The sequence below is a fragment of the Sphaerodactylus townsendi genome, linkage group LG06 (assembly GCF_021028975.2).
Source record: "Sphaerodactylus townsendi isolate TG3544 linkage group LG06, MPM_Stown_v2.3, whole genome shotgun sequence".
In the NCBI taxonomy this organism is placed as follows: domain Eukaryota; kingdom Metazoa; phylum Chordata; class Lepidosauria; order Squamata; family Sphaerodactylidae; genus Sphaerodactylus; species Sphaerodactylus townsendi.
In genome coordinates, this window is record NC_059430.1 from 88,315,559 (window position 1) to 88,335,583 (window position 20,025).

Genomic DNA, 20,025 nt, shown 5'->3' on the forward strand with positions numbered 1-20,025 from the left:
TGGCGCCCGTATGTAAGCAGGGGTGGGGCTTAGAGCGTCTAGAAGCGAGTATGGAGGAAATCGTCGTGACGAAGCTGCATGCGAACATCCCTATAGGACGCTTTTATGAAAGCCCTATGAGATGGCGACGAAGCGAGGCGATGGCAGGACTTTCTTCCTCCTCACTCCCTGCGTAGGTCCGCTTAGCTCTACGCCCAGCACAATTATTCCTGTGATAATTCGATCACTGACCTCCCTATGGAGAGAGATCTTCAAACCCCCAATTGGATATTAGCTGTGAGGCATTTATGAGCTTTTTTGCATGGATAAAGATCAGCGATCACTCCATGCCTACCGACCTTCCATCCACATTATCTACAATTAAGCGAACTGGGAGACTCCCTTTCGCCGTCTTGGGTCCTTGTTGACCCAGATTTCCCTGCTCTCTGAAGCCGCTGCTTCGACCAGAGCCTTAGCTACCTGTTAGACCTTACTACTCTGTCCCCTCTGGATCCGGATGTCCCGTCCTGGCTTGTGAAAACCTGCACGGGCGGAGCTGAAATGCGACCCCATCTGTTGAGTATCATCAATGGTTCTCTTTGAGCAAGGCAGGAACCTTCCCGGATGGGTTGAAGGAGGGCAGTGGGTCCAACCACTGCTTAAAAAGACCATGCGTTAGATCCAGGAGATCTGGCCACATTACCGCTCCGTCTTCGAATCTTTCGTTTCTGGGAAGGTGGTAATTGAGAGAGTGGGTGCTGCGAGCAGCTTCAAGGTTTTCTGGATGACACATCGGCTTTCGACCCCCCTTCCAGTCCGGCTTCCGTGCTGGGCATGGGGACGGAGACTGTTTCTCGTCGCCATCACAGACACACTCCCATTATCCCGAAAGCTTGACTCATAGGCCGGATCGGCGCTGCTGGTGTTGTTAGATCTCACCGCGGCTGTTTGATGTGGTCGCACCGATACGACCTTTATGGCCCAATCACTGGCCGGGCCGCCTCCGGAGTGCGGGGCACTGTCCTCCAGTGGATAAACCTACGTTTCTTCGGGGCCGGAACCAGCAAAGAGTGAGGGTCGCGGGGACCAGGCCTCCCAGGGAAGTGCGTCTGCCTCCAATGCGGTGTAATTCCCAGGGGGCACTATTGTCCCCGCTGTTATTTAACATCTACATCGCGACCTCTTGCCTCAGCTGAGTATCGGAGTTTTGGGCTGATTTGCCATCGATGCGCTGGGATGACACACAGCTCATTCTGTTGTTGATGGAGGGGAGCAGCCGCTTACGCCCTGCGGCTCTACAGCACTGTTTGGAGGCGATTGCGGCTGGTTGGATTTAGCGGCAGGTAGCAGGTTCAAAACTGAACCCCTCGAAGGGCGGAGATCCTCTTCTGGCTTGGCAGCCGTGGGGAGGGACTTTCCGAGCCGGCCCGGTGTGGGAGGGGTCACATTGACTTCCGACCGGCCCCTCCGATCCACAGCAGCCCTGGGGGGTCCCACCTGGATTTGTCTCTCACAATGGAGACCCTGGTGGCCCATACAACCCGGGCTGCCTTTTTTCCACCTCCGTCACAGGCCCGGCGGCTGGCTCCCTTCCTCTCCAGAACGGACTGTAGCCTCAGTGAGTCCATGCAACGGCTCATCTCCAGACTTGACTATTGTAGCCAACTTTCGGCTCCACGCGGGCACTTCCCTTGCGTTTGATCCGGCGATTAAAACTGGTTCACCATGCAGCAAGCAGGTCTGCTTACAGGCGAAGTACCTTTCGGTGGAAGCTGGACATCCAGCCTGTGCCGCGGACAGCTGGCATTGCGGGCGTTGAACTCCAGTAGAGTTCCGGATCATCTTCAAGGTGCTGGGTGTTGACCTTTAAAGGGGCATTCCACGGCCTGGGGCCATCGTATCTTCGAGACCGCATCACCCCATATGTCCCTGGGCTGCCTCTCCGATCGGCGGAGGCCAAATTTATTGGTGGTCCTGGCCCCTCGGTGATGCGGCTGGCCTCCACGCGGACCAGGACTTTTACAGCCCTGGCCCCGGCCTGGTGGAGCAACGCTCTCCCTCCAGCTGTCCGGGAACGCCATGGGACCTTGGGGAGTTCAGGGGCCTGCAAGGCGGGAGCTGTTCTGCTGGAGCCTCGGAGGGATCCAGCCCGTAACAGTGCCTCCGTCTCTGCCCTTAACATCCGGGCCACAGCTCCCATCACTGAGATTCTCCGCCATGCCTCCCTTCCATACCGATGGGAGAGGGAGGGATTTTATATTTTTGGAACGCTGGACGCCATCCTACATCTTGCACTTTAATTTATATTTAAATTTAGATATATTGGTAAATGTTTTGGGATATCTTATTGATGCTTTTAAATGTTATTACGTATATTGTTTTTAAATACTGTGCACCGCCCAGAGCCCTCCGGGGATGGGGCGGTATAAAAATCTAATAAAATAATAATAATAATAATAATAATAATAATAATAATAATAATTACCAAAATCATTCAACACAATGACTACATTACTGAAACTGATGGATGTCTGGAGAAACAAAAATAGGAATTCTAAAGAATACATATTATTCCTCGGCACTTATCTCAAAATAGAATCTTCTTGTTATCTGCATAGCTTAAGATTATTATTAACCTATTAATTATTATTATTTATCTATGTATATGTGTGTATGTGTGTATATATGTGTGTGTGTATAAGATATTATTACGTATTTATACCTATATTTTCGCACTGCATTTATGTACTAGAATTTTAAACCACTTTTTCTGATGTAACTATCGCTCGCAAATGTTAAGTACATTGTTTATCATTTATGTGGTGGATCATATTATGTTATTACTGGAACCACTTTAAGTCAGACTGTCTGCCAATTAATATGTATTCCTAAATGATATTTTTTTTAAAAAAATGAATTAAAAAAAGAAGGAGGAGGGCATGATGAGTAAGTCACTTTTGATTGCTTGGTGTGCCTGTTATGACTTTAATACTACTTTGTAGCATGAGAATGGCTCCTTCAATGGCCAAACTGTTCTGTATAAGATATCCTAATAATCCTTTCAGCAGATCTAGAGGGCAGATCAATATTATCTTTATGCTGCAAATGGGAAAAATAAAGAGAGCTAATGATTTTGTGGCTGAGATTAGTTGTGAAACTGAAGCTTCTGGCATCAAAGCTCATTCTGTTGGCTTCTGTGCTATCTACACAGATTTCCCAAACCTCATATTAGTTAATCGATGTTTTAGCACCTTATTTTGAAGATTTTCTTGACTGGCTACAGAAAAAGAAACCATAGGAATATTTATTTCTCTCTCTCTATCAAGAAAGCAGACATTCTAAATTAATTTTGTACTGCCCCATTTCCTGCAAAGAATGCCTGCAATCACCTTCAGCTACTCTTATGATGCAGAACTAGTGCAAGTAAGGATGAAAATATCTATTCACTTAAAAATTACTATAGTATAGAAACAGAAATATAACCTGCTCTAAATCTCATCAAGTTTACACAAAATGCTAGAGGGCTTTTTTAGCTAAAGTTTCTTTTATTTATTTATTTATTCAACTTTTATACTGCCCACCCCCGGAGGGAGGATGCTTTACCCAAAGGTAGCCACTTGGATGAGTATCCTGTAAGTGGTTAAGAGTCATTAATTAGTTGTACATCACTTGAGTGAAGGAGAAGAATGTGAGCTTGAGGATCCCCAAGCTTGTTCTCAGAGAAGCAAAACATGTCTTGGTGTCATGTATCTGTGACCTGTGAAGATGTGACATTAAAATAATTAAATTGTTAAAAAATCAAGCCCAGAAGTGAAGACAACACAGCTGTAATGATGTGTGTGCTGAAGAGTTGCCAGATGCATGTGGTGGTGGAAGGAGGAACTGCTGCCAAGAGAGGAACTGGCCCCCGTATAGGAACTGTCCCGATCTTGGACTGCCTTACTTGTGAAGCGACACTCTAATGATGGGGGTGGGGGCAGGTTGAGCACTGTGCTGACCATGGAGATGAGAGGTCACTGAGCACCCCACTGGTGACTGAGAGTGGGGAGAGGCAGTCAAAGTATGCATTGAGTATGGTGAAGGGAGAGCCTGCTGAACACTGTGATGCAAATTGTATTTTATATGTTATATATTTACTGTAAGCCTATATTCGAAACCACTCTGAGACTATGGCAACAGGGAGAGTGGTATTTTAAAAAGTCAACTTAATTAATTAATTAAGGTAATGTTTCATTGTTTGCAGGATGTCATCAGGCCAGTAGTTCTCTTTCTGCCTAGCCTACCTCACAGAAATAGTCTTAAAGATAATGCAGTTATCAGAAGGACTGTACATTATGGCTGCCCATTGACTAAAGAACTTCAAATTCATCAATCATCTGTCTTTTATTTATTCTACTGATTAGTTGAAATATGCAACATAAGTGGAGGCCTGCAAGACACTTGCAGGAACAGCCATCACATTACCTCTGCCTTTGCTTCCTTGCCTGTCCCTCACCCCTTTTTTCTAAGTCAATGAGGGAACTTCTAAGCGAGAGATAGAATTTGCAAGATAATAGGATGTGGTCCACTGACTCTATTGACACCTGGGGGCAAGGACATAATCTTTTGTTGTAAGGGATTCCTAAGAATCTGCCTTGCAGTAGTATGGATGGTAAAATATTCAGGCAGGCTTGCATGAAGGTGCTTCTTAACTGAGGTGAAGTCTCAGGAAAAGTATGTGGGGTGGTGAAACAGTTAGGAAACACCACTCTATTGGGTGGTGAAAAAGTTGGGCCAATATGTTGGGTGACTCTGATATGAGGATGTTAGGTGTTGGAATTCTGTGTCAGTTAGCCTTTGGGATAGTAGTCTGGAGATAGAGTTTTCCACATTAGCCAGAAAATCCAGCGAAAAGCCCAGTGACTGCATTTTGCCAATGATATGGAAACTCAGAGGAATATGGATCTGAAAGCATCAGATGGATTAGGGTGCCTGGTTTTGATCGAAAATGTAAACACACCCAGTATTGTAATGCGAGTGTCCAAATCCGAGTCTCGAGCAAGTTCGAGGCTGTCTCAGAACAAAGGGCGAAGTAGGAGACGCAGTTGGGGAGTCCCAATAAGCTGCAGAGGAATCTTGAGTGGATCCTTTCAAGAGATGATAGGGGACATAGTCAGTCTTTATGCAGAAGTGTGGCCTGAAGTATACTGCAGAAGGTCATGCATTGCAAATTATTCTTCATATACTGTATGTACCATCACAGCACATTAATTATGTCAGCACTGCCCCACAGGACATTAAGAAGAATGGCAAATGTTTTTCTGAGAGTGGATAGTCAATGAGCCAGCGCTTTTCAGGCTGCATATAACCATGCAATCTGCTTCAAGTTTTTGAGCGGAAGATTTACAAGTTCACAGAGTGTCAGAGAGTAGGTAGCAACCATTATGCTCAAGGTAATGTAAAGGAAAAATTAATAGTTGCAGGTCCACACTAGTTGAGAAATGAAGAAGTGGGTCACGGGGAAGTGAAGTAAAGCATATAGAAAATAAGTGTAAAAGTTGAGATGAGACAGCAATTAGTACATGCTGACAACTAAAAATAATATACCATATATAGAAACATTGTTAAAGAAATCAGGGGATTGTAGATTGTGAGCCTTCCATATCAGCTAGGACTGGACGGGTGGACAGGAGTGAGAGGGGGGAATCTATATATATGAAAAGCTAACTGTGACTTTGTTAGTCATGCCCTAACGCCGAAATGCCTGGACCGATTGCTCCCAAATTTTGCCACGACGTCCCTCCCCGTTGCGGGCAGGTAATCCGCTCTTCACCGGGCTCGCAGGTCACACCATAGCCCGGTAAAAGGCATGTTTCCCCAATCCCTCAGTGCATGAATCAGGGGCCGCCATGCTGGGGAAGAATCTCATTTCCCCCTTTCCCACTATTTCCCTTCTTCCCTTTCTTGAAAACTACAGTAGCATCTCCCCTTTTCCTGCTTCCTTTTCTTTTCTAAAATTGCCAATTTCCAGGTGAGGCCGGGAGATCTCCTGGAATCACAACTGATCCACTACAGATATCAGTTTCCCCTTTTGGTTGCCAGCACCGAATTGGGAAATTCCTGGAGATTTGGGAGTAGAGACTTGGGAGGGTGAGATTAGACATGACTTTAGTAGGATATAGGCCATTTCTGTACGGCCAAAAAACAGTGCCCCAGAGACGGGGAGAACCCGGTCCCTGGGGTGCTGTTCGCACCTGGCTCCCCCAAAGCGGCACGAAGGCACCACTTTTAAACCTCGCTCAATAGCGAGGTTTTTTAAAAGTGGCATGTTCAAGCCGGTGTGGTACGAACTGCACAGGTGGGAAGCATCTCACTTTCCCCTGTATCTCCCTTCCCACACTACTTCCTCTTTTGTTTCTCCTGGCAACCCCCTCACCCCCTTCCCTTTCCCTGCCACATTCTCTCCTCTGCCATTCACAAACCTAACTTTTATCTAACTCCCATCTTCAGCTGTATTGACTATTTATTTACTTCACTTATACCCCACCTTTCCCAATAGTGGGGACCAAACTACCTTATGTTACTCTCTTCTCATTTTTATTCACACAACAACTCTGTAAAGTAGGTTAGACTGAAAATATGCACCTGGTCCAGAATCACCCAGGCCCCTTCACACAGGCCAGTAAATGCAGGCATAGGATGCTAAATAACCCTTTTTTTTGGGGGGGGGATTTCACATAGATCCCACCCCCATAACAAATCTGCCCCGTGTTATCTTCAACCCTTTTTTAAAAATAACTAGACAAGTGAGTTTTTTCAAAAATCCTGGGTTGCAGCTGCTTGCAAGTGAACAGCCAGGCAGGAAGAGCTTTATTTGCCTTTCTTTACTTTTTTTTTTTAAAAAATTGCGGCTTGCATCTGCGAAACTACGCAGGTGCAGATTGTCTATCGTGGGACATCGGCATGCCTGGGTAGCTAATGTGTGGGAAGTGATTAAAAAGATAGATGTGTCTCTATGCAAAGGCGCAACAGCAACCTGGATTGTTTCTCTGGGCTCCAATTGCTGCCTGCATGAATGCATGTGAATGCGAAAACAGGAAAATGGGTTCCTTTATCCCAAGTGAAACCCGTTATACATTTGCTGTGCACAAGGAGCCCCAGTGAACTTCCACAGCAAGATATGAAAGTGGGTCAACCAGACTCTGCTCTAAAACTTTAACTGCTACACCACACTGGCTTTCATAGCATGGCTGCTATGAAACAGTAGCAAGCAGTCAGGCCTAGTTATACAAGTCAGGTGATATACAGTCACCCAGAGGTTACTACCAGACATTGAGTTGCCAATCTCCAGGAACTCTCCCAGATCAGAGAGATCTGTCCCCTCAGAGAAAATGACTGCTTTGGAGAGTGGACTCTATGGCATTATATTTTGCTGAGGCCTCTTCCCACCTTCCCATCTCTTCCCTCCTCAGATTCCACCACAAAATCTTCAGGAATTTTGCAACCTGGAGCTTACAACTCTAGCTCAGGCCTAGCCAGGAATTTTCCCTCAAAGTCTAAAATAGGATTCAAAGGGACCTTGCCATATTTCCCTGCCTTTTTACTCAGAGAAATCTAGTCTGGAATACTATGGTTGCCTAGCAACAGCCACTAAGGAAATCTGTTGCTTTAAAGCTACAGGTTAATCTTTTATCATTTTGGGTTTTTTTAAACTCCGTGTTGTTGTTTTTTAAGATTTCAGATTTTCCTGAAAACCTAGAGCCCTTTTTTAGGGTTTTAGAAAGGTCTTACCTGTTTCTAGCTCCAGTCACCTGATTTAAGTATCCTCAGATTTGGTGTCTTTAGTATAAGTTTAAAGAGGGCGTGACTAACAAAGAACTGGTACTGGAAGGGAAAAAAACTTATAAGGCCATGCTAAAATATAAGAAAAAAATGTCCATGCACAAAAAATGGCAATCTCTAATCAAGGCGGTAAGATCGAATGATTCTGCCACTTTTTGGAGACTAACAAGCCAGAATAATAATCTAAGTAAATTGGGCCTAGCTAATCCAATAACAATAACAGTCTGGGTGGAGCATTTTTCCAAACTTTTTACAAACCATCAGCCTTCTTTGGGACATTATATCTCGCTGGATAACACACCTACATGGCCCCCTGTAACCAAAGCAGAAGTCGCACTTATGATTTCCAAATTAAAATCTGGGAAAGCCCCAGGGAATGACTATATATCCCCAGAGCTATTGAAAGTCAACATTGACTGGTGGGCTACAATCCTAGCTGAACTTTTCACGTATATTAATAATACAGGCTATATTCCAACAGATTGGAAAGAAGCCATAATAGTCCCTATATTTAAAAAAGGGGTAATCACGGACCCAGCCAACTACAGGCCGATCAGCTTACTTAATGTTATAAGTAAGATATATACCAACTACCTGTGCACAAGGTTTCTGGTATGGCTCGAGGGAGAAAAGCTGTTAGGAGACGAACAGGCTGGCTTCCGAAAGGGACGATCAACAATGGACCACTGCTTGATTCTAAACCATCTGATTGACAAATATGTTAAACTCCAAAGAGGCTCACTATATGTAACCTTTATCGATCTCAAGGCAGCCTTCGATAATGTGCCACGTGACCGCCTATGGGCCAAACTAGCAAACACCAATATTGACAAACGTTTATTGCACATAATAATCCAACTGCATGAGAACACCTCTTTGCGAGTAAGGGTGACACAAGAGGGACATCTAACACCATCTATACCAGTACAGAAGGGGGTAAGGCAAGGGTGCCTTCTAGCACCACATCTATTCAACTTTTATGTCAACTCCTTCATAATAGATTTGCAGGATAAGGACGTTCATGCTCCTACACTTTCTCAGGGGAAAAAACTACCCATTCTAATGTATGCGGATCTATATTGTCGCCCCTCTCACTAACCAAAGTAGGGATTAAGAGAGCCCTAAATGCAATAACCCAAAAATGTGCTGAGGAACATCTAATAATGAATTATTCTAAAACCAAAATAGTACATTTTAATGCCAGGTTCAAGAAGGAAAGATGGACAATCGAAGGGCATCCAATCGATCAGGTCAAATGCTTCAGATACTTTGGGTAAATTTTCCAGTATAATGGCAAACCTACGAAGCTCATATCCAACTCCCTTTGTCCAATCTGCTCAAAAGAGCTACCAAGCAATACTGAGATTCTACCGCACTCCAGGGGGGAGGATACATTCCAGCTGCTGTTAAATTGTTTACAGCAAAATCCATTCCACAATTAACATATGGAGCCCAACTAGGCAACATATCCAACTTTACACCTCTGGAAAAGTTACAACAACATTCCTTAGATCTCTATTCAATACACCAAAATGCACTTCCAACACTGTATTGAGACATGAAGCAGGAATAGCTAAAGTGGAAACTATAGTCTGGAGAGCCATCAAATATTGGATTAAAGTCCACCTACACTCCCAGGGCCTATTACCAGCATTTCTGTCAACATCACCATACCCAATCTGGTCGGAGAAGATTATCCTGAAGCTTAAACAGATTGGGCTAGACCCTATGCTGATGCTTGAATGGGACTTGCCCTTAGCTCTTAAGATGGTATATCACCATTTTGACTACATTGACTACCAAAATGATAATGCCTCATTTCCTGCTCTATATAGACCATTGAAATCTGGTAGTGGTACAGTAATGGCCCCCTACATTCAACATATTACCATAGCCAAATACCGATGGGCCTTTTCTAGAGCACGGTTTGACGCATTTCCATCATCTATGCTTATAGCCAGATTTGGGAAAACCCCTTGGCATTTGAGGAAATGTGTTTGTAACTCTGGGGACGTTGATTCTATGATACATATCTTGTTACACTGCATGCTGCATAAGGCAGAAAGAGAGCTCTTTATTTTACCTCTGCTTGTGCAACACAGCTTGATAACTGCAAAGGATCCTGACCAAGAGATCAGGAAAATGCTGTTGGAAGACAAGGATGCAACCATCTCCCAGCAGGTAGCAAAGTTCTGTGCATTGGCATATAAAAAACGCAAGGGCCTACTTAATCAGGGATGAGCTGAAAGCCAAACATTCATGTAAATGGTTAGCTGTAATAATTGTTGTAATTTGCTGTTGTGAATGTGTGCTGTTGTTTTGTTTTGTCTTTGCTGGCCTTTGGCCGTATTAAACTATCTATCTATCTAATATTATTTATATGAACCCTTTTTAAAATATACATCTACAACATCAGTATTAATCTTCAATCACTATTGCCACATAAGAATGAACTTCCCAACAAAAACTCAGGCCAGAATGTCATAAAGAAGAGAGAGAGAGAGCAGATATGAAATACAGCTACTGATGGCAGTGCCCAATACAACAGATACAAGGTAAAGTAATAAAGATATCTTCAGTGTTGGATAATATTGTCCATGAATATATCCTTTCTAATGTAGAGAGTGAGTGAGTGAGTGAGTGAGTGAGTGAGTGACTGACTGACTGACTGACTGACTGACTGACTGACTGACTTCTGAGAATTCTTCTAGCCAGAGTCACTGCTGGGAGAGGGGATGTTACACTTGATTTTCAGATTCCTATTGACTGTGTATTTCTGAGGTCACAGTACATTTACTTTGCTGCATAACTACTAATATATGTATTGAAACTGATATATATTGAAAAACACTAAGAAAAAAATGCTAGTTACAGTAGCCTATAGAGTAGAAGACAGCAGAAGAAGTATCTCAATAACCATATGTAACAGTTGAGAAAAGGGTTTTGAGTATCCTAATTTTGCATGTGTATATTTATTGCCAACTCTAAAAATAACAATTGCCTCTGAAGATATACGAGGTTATGGTAATATCAGTGCACACACAGATCTCCAACAGTTAATTAACGAAATTAGAAAGAAGATAAATATTTCAAAAGATGCTTACCATTGGAAATTACTCTACTACGATACAAATGTCCTTTAACTAAGTAATTGTTCTGTGATATCTTCTCTCTTTTTTTTCTTTGCTCAGACACTGACTTGTCTAAATTGCCTACTGCTTCATTGGCACAGCATTATCCCTTTACAAAACAAAACCACTTTGAAATATTCATACTTCAACCCTGGTAACAACTGCCACAGGCTCTGAATTTTATTTAGACCGACCAGCTTCAAATCTCAGCACACATTGCCGACAAAGATGGAAAAAGAGGATTGCCACAGAATCAAACACACTGTAAATGAGCACCATCTATCTCTGGACACACACTTGTTATTCTCAACTTTGAATATCATACAAAAATATATAGTAGCTATCTTCCTGTTTTGCCATCATATGTCAAGGAGCAAGTAATGCACTGCAGTAGCAATTAAACATCAGTTCTGCATATAATCTCTTTTTCTAACAATCACCAGACAAAGAATATTTTTTTCCTTCATGTCAATAGTAATGAAAACTTAATAGCCTACCATTTTCTTTGCACTCTTCAGGAGGTTTAGCCTTTTTCGCAAGTCGTGGATCCAGCCATGATGTTGTCTTTGTGTTATGGCTGAAAAGAAAAGAAATCACCCCCATCAGATATATAACTGCACAGAATCAAGTTTTTTCCTAAAGAGGAGGAGGAAAAAAGGAGATTAGCAAACAAAATCGCAATCGATACACTTAATTTGCTTACTGGTTCTAAGTAGACCTGAAGGAGGTATAAGAAGGATTGTGTGCGGCAGCTCTAAATTTGGCAGCCTCCGCTCCCTGTCCTCAAAGCCGCTATTTTTATTAAAATCAACTTGAAGGTTGCCAAGTTAACCTCATTGAAAATGCAGAACTCATCCAGAGCAAAAGGAATTTACAGCCTTCTCCAACTGAACGGGTACAGCAAGCAGCCTTCCTTGCCCGTTTGCAGGAATTTCAGTGCCAAATTATTCTTAATCCTATACGATACATAAATATACAGATATTATTCCTGAACAGCCACGCTGACAAACATTATAGAAAAGGGATGCAAATGGTGATGTGCCTCAGTGCAGTGTGTGTTTCCTAACAGGATGATTAATCGCACTTTGATTAACCAACTGTTATCTATTCCATATCTAATTCAGCTGCTGGGATAAAAGCAGATTTTGCTGGAGCCGAATGAATCATGTGGCCATTCTGCTAAGCCCAGAATAGCTTTTTCAGGCATCAGCAATGAACTGCTACAAAACTGTTCAGCAAGAGAACAGTTTCCCAAAGAAATGGATACGTAACTATTTATCAAGCTTCCTAAAAATACATGCACTTTCCCACACCAAGTAAATTTTGAGCCACACATGCACACACACTGTACACACACACACACAAATGCTTTTTCAACACACATACTTTCTCACTCTCCTTTCTTCATTCATACATATATACAGAATGGCTTACATGCATTTTTAAATTACTTGGTATTATATAAAGGCATTCTTTATCCACAAAACACATCTTATAAGGCTGTTTTTTTGGTCCCGTTTACATATCGCTGAATTATTAAGCCTTTTTAAATAACATTTGCTGAATAATTTAAAAATGCTTGTAACCTATTCGTTATAAATGGCTGCATGAATGGTACAGGATTAAGAAAGAAATCTGCAAAGGCTTTCTGGCTCCTACTGACTTGTAGCTATGCTAGGGTGGAGTGGAAAGGGGAATACTGTGCTGGTGGGGAGAAGGGTGGCCCATGCTGTCATGGGTCGATTCCCCACTGGCAGGTTTGACCTAGGTTCATCCTAGGTTTGACTTAGGTATTCCCCACAGCTGCTGAGTTCGACACGGTTCCATCCCAGCTTCAGCCCCTCAAACTGTCAAATTCCGACTCCATCAAGGAGGTACAACTTTTTCAGCAAATTTAGGTCAAACTCAGGTCGAAGCAGGTAAAGTGGGGAATCATCGAGGAACTGTTCCCTCCGGTCAGCCAATCACAGTTCAGTGTTTTGGGCATGCTTAGAATGAAAGACTCGCGGTGGGGAAAAGCGTGCCCTTTTTAAAAAAATCCTTCTTGTATATGAAGCGATGGCCATACATATAAACAGCACACGTTTACACGCTGCTTTTAGCTACATAGAGCACTGATTTGTGGCTATGTTGCCGTTATGTAAAAAAAATGGATGCACATTCACGTTCCCGGTAACATGACAGCCAATCGGGAACAAAGAGCAGAAGAGGCGCTGAGGTGATCCCGCCCTCTGAGCTCAGCTCTGGTGGGATGAACTTGGCTGCTGTGGGGAGTAACAATGGAGTCGACCTAGGTCAGTTCCTTTTCAGGGAACCGGGTAGAATCTAGTCGACTCTGCAGTGGGGAATCAACCATGGAGTCTTTCTTTGCTCATACATAGGTACCATGTTCTACATCCCCAAATTTCTGTTCCTTCATCCATTTGTCTGCTGTGAAATGGTAAGTAACACACAAATGGGATACTTGTATTTGAAACACTTTAGGTGAATTTTGTATTTGGGCTTGGAAAGAATTTTTGCTCTAGAGCCAGATGACCTTGGCCCCCCCCCCCGCCCCGTAGCATGTGGCTTGCTTGCATTAATTGCCCAGCCTGTGATATTTTCATTCTTGGATTAAGGCATCCTGCTGAATGGACTATGTAGTCAGATGCTGGAGAAGCTCATGTATTGACGAACTTTTTTTTTAATCAAATGCTTGGTCAGACCAGTGGTAGTTTATAAGCTCTTGAGAATTCCAATAGAATTCCAATAGCCACAAAAACCTGGGGCACCTGACATTACCATCTGACTATTCTGTTAAATGGCCACATAAACAGACCACAAATAAATTTACTGATATCACATATATGGCTGTTTTATTAAGTGTTTATTAGTGTTTTAGATATTATGGCTTCATTGGGATTTTGTGTTTAATGGATGTCCATAAATGAAAAATTTCAACAGGAAAGAATGGGGCTTACAAATTGTAGCAAATGGCACTGAAGCGTTTTGTATCTGGAGTTCTTGTTCTACCTTGTAATATGGAATTATTTCATTGTGCTACCTTTCTATTTAACAGAGGTCTTTAAGTGGCATTTTCAATAAAAAACAAAGACATAGTTGCAAATAGTTCCAGATCACATAAATTTCACAGTAGTGTTGAACATTTTTGCCCTGGCTATAGACAAGCAAGTCTGCAGTAAGGAGATGCATGAGCAATTATACCCCTTCAGCTCTCCCTCCTCCCACTGCCCTCCTGATCTCATAGCACCCCCCCCCTCCAGGTTGTGCTTTTTGAACTTTATGAGTCCTGGAGATTAAATTAAAGCAATGTTCTAAACTAGGAAAACCAAGAATTGTTTGCTAAATGTCATCTTCGGCTCACCCCCCCACCCCTCAATCAAGGCATTTGTGCCACTCACTGACTCATTCAAGGCATTCAGTGAAGACAAAATGATCACTGGCAGAGAGGATGGAGTGGAAATGTATAAAAAGAGAACCCAGAAAAAGGAATGTTATTATACTGCTATTAACTTGTTATTTCTTTGCTGGCTACTGTCTGGTCAGCCAAGAATCCAGCTGACCTCAGCATTAGGATAACATTCAACGGGACTCAACATCATCTCCAAGTGCCTAATTACTAAATTCATTCATTAATTTGCAAAAAAAGATCCCTGCAGAGTATAAGGGAATAGTTTCCACCAAGCTGCCCACCCTGAGTGTTGAATGCCCTGTCTGCCTTCCACACTTGTATTGTCTGGATACCATTTTGACTGTCATGGCTTCCTCCGCTTCCCTCTACCAAAAAAATAAATATTTGCCCACTGTGATGCTGAGTTTATTATAAAGTAGGCATTTCAAGGTTTTGCTATAGTGAGTGTTCAAAAAGCAAGCAGAAACTAGTGAGAGCATGGCCCCTGCAGGTTGCTAAGTCCAGCCAGGGAAATTCCTGGAGATCTGGGATGGTGCCTGTGGAGGGGAGACTTTGCAGAGGGATTTTACCTAGTATCCCTCTAAAGTTCCAATTTTCTTCCAGGGAATTGATTTCATTAGAGTGGATATGTAATTCTAAGACACCTTCATCCCCAACTAGAGCTTGGCAATCCTCCATACAGAGGCGGAGATGCAATGGGAACATCTGGGGCAGCTCGCCCCAGGCACTGCCACTGCAGTCACGTGGCTGGGTGTGGTGGGGCATGGCATTTCGAGGGGGGGCAGGAGGGGATGCCCAGGCAGTTCATGTCCTGGACGCAGTTTCCCCTCCCTTCGTCACTGCCTCCATATCAAACACATAATTACATAATGACATAAATTAGTTCTCAACTAATTTCACCAAGTAAGGCAGATGATGGAAGCAAGATGGTTTAAATATCCTGTTGCATTTGGACTCCTTTGAGGGCACAAAGGAAACTAAAGCCTTCACCTTCCCACTGCCACCAAAGGTGTAGAAAGAAGGTCCCTTGTCTACAGTTCTTTGCTGGAAATAATTCAATAATCTTAAAGTTTTGGACTATTCAGGTAGGACCTATAATCCCTAAAATACCATCTTCAAGTATTCTGATAGGCTGGAAAAAATTAACAAGTGTTTGAATGTTTGGTGCTGACAAATCTCCTACACTCCACAGGCTTCCATTTTGGTTCCTGATTGACTCAAACCTATACAGGCCTTGTTATCTTGAGTCCTACATTTTCTGCAAGTAAATCACAATTTGTCTAATCTGTCAGGATTGTCCCTTCTCCTATACACCCTCTTTCCTCATTCTACCATTAAAATGGCTAACTGGATTTTAAGTGTCCGCTCTGAATATGCTGTTCTACAATGGATAAATGGATAGGGAGATAGTAACAAATCCTTTGTGATGGCCAGATCACTACTAAATGATATTTAGGCTACTGCTGACTTTTAACCTCTTTGCACTGATTATTTAGGTCAGATAATCCATTGAAGTCACTCAGTTGGCTTCATGTGGAACAGTGCAGAATCAAACCTGGTTCTCCAGATTAGAATCCACCACTCATGTGGAAGAGTAAAGAATCAAACTTGGTTCTCCAGATTAGAGTCCACTGCTCTTAACCATTGCACCATGCTGGCTCTCACAGATGAATGGATCTAAGTGGCTTCTTGGGACTTTCTAACTGATGTTGCTGGTGGCCATATTGATTCCTTGACCAATCTCTATATAGATGTCTCAAGCTTTTCAGAAGAGCTTCCACTTTTTGCTAGAATCTTTTGAATGCTAAGACCCAGCACAAGTACCTAGCATTTGTTGTAAATATCAAACAATTCCCCAAAACATGCACCAAGTATGCTGGTAAAGGACCATATCGCCCATATTTTTCCTCATTTTTTCCATACATACAGCAGTTTTCTAGAGGAGAGATATTTATTATTTAAAATATTTCTATCCCATTTATCTCCTAAAGGACTTGAGATGAGTTACAACAAAAGCAAAAATTATGTACAAATTTAAATCACACACACACACAAGCACACAAAGGATTAAAAAACTACAAATATAGCAGATCTTCAATTGTAACAAATGAAATGAATTAGATACAAGTGACAATATTGACATCAGACTGATAGATCTACTTGTATTTTAAAAACCCTTTCAAATAATTCACAGTGCAATTCTAAACAGAGTTATGCCCTTCAAATCTATTTAAGTCCATGGTCTTAAAGGGTGTAGCTCTGTTTAGGATTGCACTGTAAGTCTTGCAGAGGTAGTGAAAAGCCACCAGAATGGATCCTTCTTGCTATGTTCAGGAACACCCTTCCACAGGCACTGGAACAGGTTCTGCCCTGCCTCTGCATTTTCACAGCTGTGAAGTCGGTTCATTTTCTTCCACATGGGCTTTCAATAATGAGTATTTTCATTAGATGGTGCTGCAGTCATCAGTGGCATCACAGTACTTCCCTTTTTATTTCTTGCACATGCTTATATTGATATACTGATATCATGTCTGTATTTTTAAAAGGCACTAAAATTTTGATGCATTGATATACTGCTGTAAAGATAGGTGAAACAGATTATAGCAAATGTTGGCCTCTGGCCCTTGTGGAAATATGTCCTTCTCCTTTGTATCTCCACAGGGAAGGTGCTGGAGACTTACTTTTTAAAATAAAATCTGGGAATTCAGAGAACCTACTTTGCCTATCAATACAACAGTAAATTGACATATTAGTATTTTGTGCCCTTAAAAAAATGAATTCCATCGTCTTAAGTTTGGGGTGGGGGTGGGGGGCAGTCAGGACAAAGAAAACTGACAGAAACATTATGCGCAAGGAATAAAGAGACTCAAAATTGGGTTCCAGAAAAATATCAGGATAAAAGTGTTCTCAAAAGAAATGGAAAAAAAGCCTGGAGGGAAAACAAAACAAACAAATCCCCCAACTAGAAATAAAAGGCACAAAAATTCAGGGAATAAACCAAAGCAGAACAAAAAGGAAAAAAAAACCTCATGTGGAAAAGCCCTCAGTATTGGATGATAGCCAGGAGTATAAATAGAAACCCCAGACAATAAAAAATGGCAGGAAATCCAATGACAACATGAAATTGTCTGAGGGATGCTATAAAGGCAGCATATCACCTGCCCCCTTCAAATCTTCAAATCTAATCTGGAAGTGAACCAAAAGGCACTTCCATTATGAAGTGCAAAGAAACTTCACAAAGAAACTTCCAATGGTGCAAAATGAACATCACAGGAAAGGCATTTTATTTATATTACAGTGTGATTTACATGTTACAATATCATTTTTTAATTTATTATTTAACTATCAGACTTATTATGGCTGTTCTCAGGGAGATGATGTTGAACAAATGGCTTTTTATGACATAACCCAAACTGACTCATTAACACAGAAACAATTTAATAGAACCTCCACAGCATGAGATCCCACTTAACCTTCTGGTATTCAAATAATATGAACCCTCCCCCCCCTTAAGCATGGGAAATCTGCATGCCATTGCTTAATGATAGATCAACATAGAAGATATTTTTATTTGTAGAGTAGGACTTTTATTTGTAGAATAGGACTTTTTCTTTGCCAATGGTACTTTAGATTACCGCAGAAAACGCTCCATTGAGTAGAAGTGCTTAGGGTAGCTAACTTCGAGTTGGGGGACTCTGGCAAATTTGAGGAATGGAGCCTGAGGAGAGAAGGGTTTCAAGAGTGAACCAGTTTTCCATTATTCATGATTTTACCAAGCTGGCTAAGAATCCATATGAACCATCCTTAGCACAAATTGAAACAAGACAGTATTTTAAATGTGTGGTACTTACTCAATAAAGTAGACTTCCCCCTTCTCTGTGTAAGCCATTTCCCAATTGTCAGGCAAAGGGCCTAATTCATCACTTTCTTCTGGTTTCATTGGCTTTCCTATATCCATATCTTCTTTTACATCTTCCGGTTGGCTGTATACAGGTGCAGGATAAGGCTGAGATGAAGGTTCACCTGAGGTACCTGCACTTTTCTCCTCGTGTTCACTTGATTCTGTACAAAAGGAGACACGTGTGTCAGGACATGTTATGAATGCAGTAAGTGTTGAATAGTCTGGAAGCTCTACTGCCAGAGAAGTATTCTGCTACCTTAAAAAAACCCAGGATCAAGCCAGGGGTAGCCTTTTTGTTTGCAAAGATGCATTAAAAAACTGCTTCTACCTGCATGCCACAAGCCAGTGACAAAATGATTAAATTTAAGGAAGCCGCTCTGTGCCTTGGGTTTGATTCAGCACAGCCTACTCTAACTGGTAGCTGCATTATGGTTTTCCCCAGACTTAGACATAAGAACTACTGTACTTGGAGATGCTCAAAATAGACCTGGGCCAGCTGTGCATATCTGTACTTCGGATCCCTAGAAGCTCAACCCTAAGGATGCTTTACTGGAAGTAAGCCCCACTGAGTCAACTTTAGCAGACCTTTAACAGATTCTGAGCAGACCTGTTTAAGGTGCTATCATAAGACTACCTGTTGCTAGTGAGTCACTTTTAAGGTCTGATAGTAGAGAACTAAGCACAAAATCTCTAAAAATAATCCCAAAGTGCACTGGATAATAATCCTGAAGTGCAGATTGGATCCATTTATAAAAGGGAGCCATTGTTTGTGTGCTTTAGGAAGAATAAGTCTTTGTAAAAATAAATGGAATTTCACTGAGTTTTGGAATAAGCGGTACTTTTGCCTTTCTTTCTTTCCCAGTTCCAAAGGAAGAAACCTCTGGAGAAAAGTGAGAAGAGGAACAAGCCAGGGGCTCTCAAGCCCTTTTATCTGATTAAAATCCACTCAGGTTGCTACCATGTTTATTCCTACACATCATGATTCTCCTAAAATCCTGAGGGATTTCCTTTGGATGTTAGCCTAGTCAACAGCCATCATAGTGACAACAGTTGCTGATACCATTTCAAGCTGTGTGCCTTGATGGAGACAACCTATATTTTTTCTAAAGCAAAACCAAAGTAGACCTTTTCCTGATTTCACAGAGCACTTCTTTCAATCATACATTAAAACAAAACAAAACTTTTCCTATTGAGATCTGGATAGTTTATGGCTATGATAACAAATGAGCTTCTAATGTAAGGGCATCCTTCCTGTAATCAGGCCTAATATTCACGAAGCCTTTCCAGTACTATCCCATGCTGAGTTACTCTGGTCTAAAGTTGCTGACTTCTGTGGAATCAGAGTCTATATAGGACTGCACTGTACATGACCTACTTCCCTACTATTATACTGCTATTATTCCCTACTATTATACCTACTTCCCTACTATTATACTGCTTCAAAAAAGTTGACAAACAAAATGCAAAACTCCATACATAAAAGAATCACACTGCCAAGAAGGCTAGCAGATGGTAAATTCTGGCCCAGCACCAAACCTATACTAACAATGTGATGTTAGTCCTCATGTTTAAGAACCAAATAGTGACTGACACTGTTAGGCCACTATTTAGTTGTCCAGGATTTTATGGAACAATTGCTGAAATGATATTATGATTATTATTAAATAACATTATGCCCTTGCACATTTAAGTGAAATGGTTTTAAGGCACTGCTTTTTTTTCCTTTAAAGAGTTTTCTGATAACTATGTAAAACAATGTTTTAGGCATTGACATATGCATA

General features: G+C 41.9%; 1 protein-coding gene across 9 annotated transcripts in view; it reads right to left on the reverse strand.

The window, feature by feature from the left end:
* The window catches only part of MAGI2 (membrane associated guanylate kinase, WW and PDZ domain containing 2), a 251,122-nt gene extending 232,720 nt beyond the window's left edge, over window positions 1-18,402 (reverse strand). For 7 of the 9 annotated variants that reach the window (XM_048499934.1, XM_048499932.1, XM_048499933.1 and 4 more), the window contains exons 1-2: window positions 18,195-18,402; window positions 11,429-11,508 (exon numbers count right to left, since the gene is read on the reverse strand). In XM_048499934.1, the coding sequence (XP_048355891.1) occupies window positions 11,429-11,508; window positions 18,195-18,301 (187 nt within the window). In that variant the 5' untranslated portion in view covers window positions 18,302-18,402. Of the gene's footprint in view, window positions 1-11,428; window positions 11,509-11,634; window positions 12,056-18,194 lie in introns of those variants that run through there. The other 2 variants (XM_048499935.1, XM_048499936.1) reach the window with 1 other exon arrangement.
* Window positions 18,403-20,025: the final 1,623 nt, after the last annotated feature.